At 47.6% G+C, this 8,408-nt stretch overlaps 2 protein-coding genes across 2 annotated transcripts; both read left to right on the top strand.

Annotated features, from left to right (window-relative positions):
* Positions 1–255: 255 nt before the first annotated feature.
* N7487_003036 (uncharacterized protein) lies at positions 256–438 on the top strand (the record flags this gene model as incomplete). The annotated part of the gene is made up of 1 exon (XM_056870783.1): positions 256–438. One exon carries the CDS (start codon positions 256–258, stop codon positions 436–438), a length of 183 nt encoding a protein of 60 aa, XP_056735567.1.
* Positions 439–3,230: 2,792 nt separating this feature from the next.
* Positions 3,231–8,193, top strand: abcB (uncharacterized protein). Its single transcript, XM_056870782.1, has 5 exons — positions 3,231–3,531; positions 3,658–4,195; positions 4,256–7,298; positions 7,359–7,733; positions 7,945–8,193. Exons 1-5 carry the CDS (start codon positions 3,304–3,306, stop codon positions 8,177–8,179), a joined length of 4,419 nt encoding a protein of 1,472 aa, XP_056735566.1. The 5' UTR covers positions 3,231–3,303; the 3' UTR covers positions 8,180–8,193.
* The last annotated feature ends 215 nt before the right edge of the window (positions 8,194–8,408 follow it).

The following is an 8,408-nucleotide window of genomic DNA, read 5'->3' as shown; positions in this document are numbered from 1 at the left end:
TTATCTTCTACACGGTGTCTCTTCCCCCTCGGGCTTACAAGGTTTCAATGCTGACATTGCTGGCTCTGCTGGGCGTGTCAAGCGCGCTCAGTGCAAGCTCGCGAACAGGTACATGCCCAGAGAGAATAATACCCCATACCCTCACTTCATACTGCGGATATAGGGTTTTGCTTCCCCAGTGCATCAGGCATCGCCACAGGTATACGAGCCTCGTGAGGCTGTCATAGTTTACGGTGTACACCGACTGATGCACACATGGCACTGACCCCGGACTCTACTTGCTCCCAGCTCACCTCTACTTTGGGAGCTCTGGTGATGGGGGCGCATGGCGTGGAGATCCGACAGCTGGGGTCTGCATCAGTAAGGTGTGGCGAGCTAGGACGGGTCGAACGAGGATTTACCGCGCAGTTTTCAGGCACTACCGCAGTGAGGTTGTAGTGGAGGTGGCGATCCCGCGATCCCGTCTGGTGATCACGATGAGTAAAGTTAATTTGCTAGGATCCGACACAATCGTGTCTTAGCTGCCTTTCTGAGCGATATCTGAGGTATAGAATGTTATTTAGGAGTCAAGCGAAAACTCAAAAGAACGGTGGGTTGTGGGGGGAGCAACTCCCCGAGCTGATGTTATCACGCCCTTCATACATCGGATCTCCCGGTCGATAAATCCGAATATTACAGGGGTAGATATGACTAGCATCGGAGGAATGCTCGGTTAAAAATGAAATCTTATTGGATCTAAAGTATCATTCGATCTCAGAAATTAAATTTGAGGTAGTTTGTAGAAATTCTTACAAAGTACGGAGTATGGAGTACGAAAGTACGTCGATGTAATCTAATATGTAAGACACACAGTACGCTAATGATCGCTCTGCAAGGGCCACCAAGGGATGCGGGCGTAACCGAACCCGGCGACCTGTCTAGTTGGCGTTTATTTATATATTAGTCACATCCACACCTTCAATAGCTTACATTATGGAGCAGTAAAGAAAATTGGGATTTTATAAATTCTACAAAAAAAAAGTGGGAATATCGGTTACAGTTCCTTATGATATCCAGTCGCATCAAAACATGGATTGATGTGATGCAGTATGTGCGTTGCTTTTTCTTCTTCACGTTTGCTTTTCTTTGCTTTTTTTTCTATTTTTTTTTCTTCATAAATTTATCGTTTTCGTATAATCACCAATTGGGAACGTACGTTTGTATATGTCCACTATTCTCACTAGTCAAGACGTGACGTGAATTGAAGTGACTGCATGTACGATGTACCTATAGGGAGGTGCGATTTTCTAGAGATCCACACATCAAAGGCCGACATGATTGGGCTTTGGCACGAAATGAGATACACAAACTAGTTGACACTTATGACCGGCTAACCTGACGGGCTAAACTAGTGCCCGCAGTTTGGGGTCGATTGTCAACTAAAAATGCAGAAACTTGACAGGTTGATCGCCTTGTCGATCACTGGATAGATCACTTTATAAATTTCGGCACACTCGGGGCTTCTAAAGTTAGAGTAAGATACGTTTCCAGATTAGGTACAGAGTATAGACATAAAGAAGCACAAAATATACACAATATACGGAATACCGAAATGTCTCAACCTATGTAGGTACGTAGGATAATTTGGAATCAACTGCACATGTGAGCACGAATGTACATCGGTGGATATCATTATGCACAGGATTTGCCACACATCGACCACGCTTCTAATTCCAAGACAAGGGCAAAGAGAAAGGAAAGAGGAAAAAACCGGCTTACCCTAGTCAGTTCGGCTCCATCGGGGGCGGTTGTTCGTCAGGCACTATAGCGGTACCTAGGTAGGTACAGATCCCGACTCATGCACATTGGCTCAGCGACCGCCACGCGAACCACAACACGTCGTAGAATATGCAGAATTTCAGGATTGGCCGCCAGGATTGAAATTAGGAAGGCCGATGACAACCGAAAACCCCGAAAGGATTCAGTGTGGACCATAACTAACAGTTTAGTCAAAAGGAACGATTGGCCCGGATGAATCGAATTGTGAATCCCTACCGCCACTACCGAGTCAATAGAAGCAAAAAGAAAAAAAGAAAAGAAACGCCATGACAGGTGGAGTTGGAGATTTGGAGCTTCGATTTTGAGCAATTATAATCGCAACGAGAACTAGCAGAAACCAGTTGTAATCTATATCTCATTCGTTAGATTTAGTTTCTCCGAATGTGGAAGATCCAAGCGATTTGCTTCACCGCGTCAGCTTCTGCGGTCAAGCAGAGTTTATGAGATATATATATATAATATAGTTATATATATATATGTATCTATATATCCATACATGTAATGTGAGTTTGGAAGAGTAAGAATAAGAATAAGAATTTTATTTAATTACGTTATATATTAAATTCAAATAAATTAACCAAATAATGTTTCAAGCCCAACGCGGCAGATCTCCCATCATACATCTGGAGGCTTTCCTCCCTCACATGAGGGGAAAGTCATTTCTGTGCCCTAAGTCCACACGAGATTTGGCCCACCATGCACTCAGGATTCGCCATTGCAACCCATTGGAGGTAATTTGAACTCATTGGAATCTAATTATTTTATTCCTGCAAGGTAACACAACTCCCTCGTGTTGCTCGGGATTTACTCAAGGTTTCCTTGCCTCCAGGGGCGAGTGGATCGAGCGCTGCCACTGGTATCCCCCACATCCCCAAGGGGGGCAAGGCACCTATGCCGTAATTTGACTTGAAAATCAGGACTACTATTGCTGACTGAAGTGGAGTTATGAAATCACAGTGCAATCTCCAAGGTTTTATAGAGAGACAAAAGAAAAGAAATGGAAAAAAAAAGAATATCCTAAAAACGATGAAAATAAACCAAAATACATGCAGCTGGATGGATCCATACACACCTAGTCCAAGTCTAGATGAGCTCACAGGGCATTGCCAGTAATAGCAGTGTAAGATGGCTGCATCAAGTGTTGTATTCATGCCCACTTTGATGCAGCCAACCAGTAACAGGGTCATAAGGGTGAGCTCAGGGTTGTAGTTCTCCTAGATGTAATGAACTCCTGCCTAGAGGGATACGGACCTCGATTAGCCCTATGTACCTTTTACTGTGAATGTCTTAGTAGTCAAGCGGACTATACTTTTTGGTCACTTTCTGATGCATCTGATGTAGACCAAAAAGCCGCAACTTCCCCGAGCTAATGCAAGTTCTTTTCTAACCATACACTCTTTTGAATTCTAATTCCCCGTGCCACTCGTTTACAGTCTTTCTTTTCTTCAACCATCCTTCTGTCGCCAGGTGGTTCAAGAAACAGACATGACATCCTCTCGCTCTTCAGGGCCTTCGTGCCACGATCTAGATAACACCCTCCGTATTGACGCTGGGTCATGTCGGGGAGGATTCGATTTCTCTCTTTTGTTTGAGGAGACCATCCTCCAGATTTTACCTATTTTATTAATCCTAATCCTTATTCCTGTTCGTCTCTGGCAACTCTCACAAAAACGAAACAAAGTTGTGCCATCGTGGTTGGTCCTCGTCAAACTTGTAAGTTGACTGTCTTGCGATAATCTGCTTTCTGCAGTTCGCATGCAACCCCGCGAGCCCCGTGATCTTTGGAATCGGTGAACTATCCATTCTGGGAACTGTCATCTAATAACCATTTGTGAACAGGGAGCTTGGTTCAACCTGCTAGGTCTTCAAATTGCACAAACGGCCTTATGGGCCCTTCCAGCAGCTGACAGCACCAAGGCCTCGGTTCCAGCCAATGTGATCTTGACAATCGGCGTACTCGCTCTCGCTCTGCTTTCTTATGCAGAGCACACGCGCTCTGTGCGACCCTCCTTCATTTTGAACACCTATCTTTTCTGCAGTTTGCTTTTCGATATTGCACGGTCTAGAACTCTATGGCTACGCAGTGCGGACGCCTTTAATAATACCCTGGCCATTGTCGCTACAGTAGCGGTGGGTGTCAAACTGCTTCTTTTTGTGCTTGAAGCTGTGGAGAAAAGACATATTCTCAAATCAGAATATGCCGGTTACCCTCCAGAAGCGACTGCGGGTTTCTATAACCGCGCCGTGTTCTGGTGGTTGAACCCACTGTTCAAGATCGGTTTCACTGGAGTCCTACGTGTAGAGGATCTCTTTGCATTGGATAAAGAACTGAGCTCTGAGCGCTTACTGGCCCGATTTGATGAGAAATGGAGCAAAGGTAATTACCCGTCCCGGCAATATGGACTTTTTCTAATTACCTTAACTAACATTTCTTCAGTGACAACTAAATCCCCGAACACTCTCCAATGGGAGTCAATCAAGGCTGTGAAATGGCCGTTGCTTGCAGGTGTCCCTGCCAGAGCCTGCGTCGTGGCCTTCAATTTCTGCCAGCCTTTGCTCCTGGAGAGATCGCTCTCTTTCTTCAATTCACCCGTTAATCAGGGTACCCAAAATATTGGATATGGACTCATTGGCGCCTATATCATGGTTTACGCCGGACTCGCCGTTTCAATGGGCCAGTATCAGCACCTTACGTACCGTGGGATTACCATGGTTCGTGGTGTTCTTGTTACAATGCTATACAAGAAAGCCAGCTGCCTGGGCCTCGGGGAGACTGATCCCGCCAACTCGCTTACTTTGATGAGCGCCGATGTCGAGCGCATCACAGCCGGATGGCAGACCATGCATGAAATCTGGGCGAACTCGGTTGAAATCGCTTTGGCTATCTATCTTCTCAAGATTCAACTCGGGATTTCCTGTGTTGTTCCTGTTTGCGTCGCTCTGTTTGCTCTGGTTGGATCGTTGGTCGGCATGTCCTTTGTTGTCGCACACCAAGCCAAGTGGTTGGAAGCTATCGAGAAGCGCATTTCCTCTACTTCCGGCATGCTTGGATCGATCAAGGGAGTCAAGATGCTTGGCTTGCAGGATTCCCTGATGAAATTCGTGCATGGCCTTCGGGTCAGCGAGTTGGATATCTCCAAGAAGTTCCGTACGCTTCTGGTTTACAACATGGCTTTTGCCTGGTTGACTCGCATTTTTGCCCCGATCTTCACCTTCGGTGTTTATGTCGGCATCTCAAGTGATCCTTTGAGCGTCTCCCGGGCTTTCACATCTCTGTCTCTGTTCTCGCTTCTTGCGGACCCTCTCCTGACCTTAGTTATGGCACTTATGTCTTTCGCTGGCGCCGTTGGATCTTTCCAGCGTATTCAACAGTTCTTGGACAAAGAGGACCACGCTGATCGCCGGAATAACTCCTCGGAGACTTTGTTCCTCGATGATATCGCTGAAAAGCGTGCACTGTCCAAGGCTAAGGACCTTGACCTGTCTTCCATTAACTCAGACTCTGTCGAGTCGCTCAAGCGTTCCAGTGCTCCTCTTTCTTCTTCAAATGCTGTCGTTGTCCAAGGTGGAAGCTTTGGATGGGAAGCCGACAAGGACCCAATTCTCACCGATATTACCATGACCATCCCCCAAGGCAGCTTCACTGTTCTTATTGGCCCGTCTGGATGTGGCAAGTCTACTCTGCTCAAGGCTCTTCTTGGAGAAATCCCCTGTTCCGATGGCAAGGTTGCACTCGCATCTCCCAGTGTCGCATACTGTGACCAGACCCCATGGCACATGAACGGCACTATCAAAGACAGCATCGTTGCCATGTCTGACTATGATCCTCAATGGTACGCCTCTGTGATTAAGGCTTGCGCTCTGGAAGAAGACCTCGCACAGTTCCCTCGTGGGGATGCTGCTGTTATTGGAAGCAAAGGTATCGCCCTCAGTGGCGGTCAAAGCCAACGTATCGCACTTGCACGAGCAGTCTATGCCCGGAGAAAGATCATGATCCTCGATGATGCCCTCAGCGGTCTGGATGCTACAACAGAGAACCACATTTTCCACAGCCTTTTCGGGCCTAGAGGACTCCTAAAAGAGATTGAAGCTTCTGTTCTCGTCGCTTCATCTTCTGTCAAACGCCTACCGTACGCCGACCACATCGTTGTCTTGGAAGCAAATGGTCGGATTTGTGAACAGGGAAGCTTTGCTGCTCTGAACAAGACTGGTGGATATGTGTCAAGCTTCGGACTCGGATTGCCTGATTGGGAGTACAAGGCTAAGCGATTCTCCGACTCTCCCAGTTACAGCACCGTGGACACTATCCTGAAAGAAAAGGAAGCATTGATCGAGGAACCAGAGAATCTCGACCGCGGTGGCGATCTCGGAATCTACACATACTACATCGATGCCATCGGCTGGCTCCCGGCGATTATCTTCATGATCGCAATGGCCGGTTTCGTGTTCTGTATTTCATTCCCCAGCATTTGGGTTAAATGGTGGGCCCAGTCTGACACCGCAAACCCCAAACAGGAGATCGGCCACTATCTTGGTATCTACGCGATGCTTGGCTGTCTCGCCATGCTTGCATTGATTGTGGGCTGCTGGCAAATGATCATAACCATGGTCCCAAAATCTGGCGAGAGCTTCCATCGCAAGCTGCTGACCACTGTCCTCAGCGCTCCGATGCTGTTCTTCTCTACTACCGACAGCGGTTCAATTCTCAACAGGTTCAGTCAAGACTTGCAACTCATCGATATGGAGCTTCCTATTGCCGCGATCAACACTGTTGCTACATTCTTCCTCTGTCTGGCACAGATGGCTCTTATTGGAGTGTCCTCCAAATACGCAGCTATATCCTTCCCGTTCGTGCTTGGTATCTTGTTCCTGATTCAAAAGATGTACTTGCGCACCTCGCGCCAGCTCCGTTATTTGGATATTGAGGCCAAGGCTCCGCTGTACTCACACTTCACCGACTGTCTTCAAGGACTTGTGACTCTGCGAGCCTTCGGATGGCAACACGCTATGGAAAAGAAAAACATCGCTCTGCTTGACCACTCCCAACGCCCCTTTTACTTCATGTTCGCTATCCAGCGCTGGCTCACTCTGTCGCTGGACATGGTCGTGGCAGGAATTGCTGTTCTTCTAATCGTGTTGGTCGTTGCCCTGCGTGGATCAACCCTCAGTGCAGGCTACGTTGGTGTCGCCCTGCTGAACGTTATCCAGTTCAGTCAGAGCATCAAGCTTCTGGTTACCTTCTGGACTAACTTGGAGACGCACATCGGTTCTATTCAGCGTATCAAGGACTTTACATCAACTGTCGAGTCAGAAGACAAGCCCGGTGAAGACCAAGATGTGCCCCCTAACTGGCCCTCCAAGGGTGCAGTCGCCTTCAACTCCGTCTCTGCGGCCTACAGACCCTCCGAACCCGTTCTCAACGATGTCTCTCTCACTGTCCAAGCAGGCGAGAAAGTCGGTATCTGCGGACGCACAGGAAGGTAAGAAAACAATCTGCACTTTAAGACTTCTATGGACTCTATTCTAACAAAGGGCAACAGTGGAAAAACCTCGATGATCATGAGCATCTTCCGAATGATGGAACTCACTAGCGGCACCATCACCGTGGACGGAGTCGACATCAGCCGCCTACCCCGACGAGAGATCCGTTCGCGCATCAACGGGGTATCCCAAGACTCCCTCCTCTTCAAGGGCAGCGTCCGATTGAACGCCGATCCAACAGGCAACCACACCGACCGCGACATCTTGGCAGCTCTCAAGAGCGTCCAGCTCCTCCCTGCGATCGAAGAAAAGGGGGATCTAGACACAGACGTCGACGAGATCCACCTGTCTCACGGCCAAAAACAACTCTTCTGCCTTGCCCGCGCCCTGCTTCGCCCCGGCAACATCCTCATTTTGGATGAAGCAACTAGCAAGTAAGTCAAAACCCCAGTCTTTTCCCCTCGCGTCGACCCACCTTTCCACTTGGCAATTATTGTTTCCCCAATCCCCCTGCATCCGCGTTCATCCGAGCGCGGGTAATTTCCTTTGCATTTTACGATCTGTAGGATGTTTCGACCACTCACACCGATTCACAACCCCTTGCTGCAACAACTGAGACTAACCACATTTTTTTCTTGAAAATAGCATCGATACCAAAACAGATGAAATCATGCAGCGTGTTATTAGAGAGAAATTCTGTAATCACACCATCATCGCTGTCGCTCACAAACTTGACACGATTCTCGACTTTGATCGTATCGTTGTCTTGGATGCTGGTCGCATTGTTGAGAATGGCGAACCTTATGCCCTTCTCACTGAGCCCAAGTCGCACTTTAGCCAACTTTATGCGAGTGCCATGGCGACGGAGGAATCAGATTAATTTCCCCTGTTTTCTGTTTTTTTTTTTTTCGGGTCGGTTGTTTGATTGATTTTGGCACCTGTACAGGTTGAAGCGTCTGGTTATATCTTTCTTTTGGCGTGACAATCTTCCACATTCCCTTTTTCGAGGTACATATCGACAACAACATATTGGTTTGGGGGCCTTTCTGGTGGAGTTATATATTGGTGTTCATGTTTTGGTCCATGTTCATGTTACTTTTTTGTTCCGC

Source organism: Penicillium crustosum (assembly GCF_028827405.1).
Source record: "Penicillium crustosum strain IBT 35664 chromosome Unknown utg000001l_segment0_segment0, whole genome shotgun sequence".
Classification (NCBI taxonomy): Eukaryota; Fungi; Ascomycota; class Eurotiomycetes; order Eurotiales; family Aspergillaceae; genus Penicillium; species Penicillium crustosum.
Note: the sequence above shows the minus strand (reverse complement) of the source record. Positions and strands in the feature narration are given on the sequence as shown.

Bases quoted from the DNA above. Each gene is read 5' to 3' on its own strand.
- abcB (XM_056870782.1), top strand. From the start codon at position 3,304: ATGACATCCTCTCGCTCTTCAGGGCCTTCGTGCCACGATCTAGATAAC. The intron at 3,532-3,657 runs GTAAGTTGACTG...ATTTGTGAACAG, and splicing joins GGTTGGTCCTCGTCAAACTT to GGAGCTTGGTTCAACCTGCT. The intron at 4,196-4,255 runs GTAATTACCCGT...ACATTTCTTCAG, and splicing joins TGATGAGAAATGGAGCAAAG to TGACAACTAAATCCCCGAAC.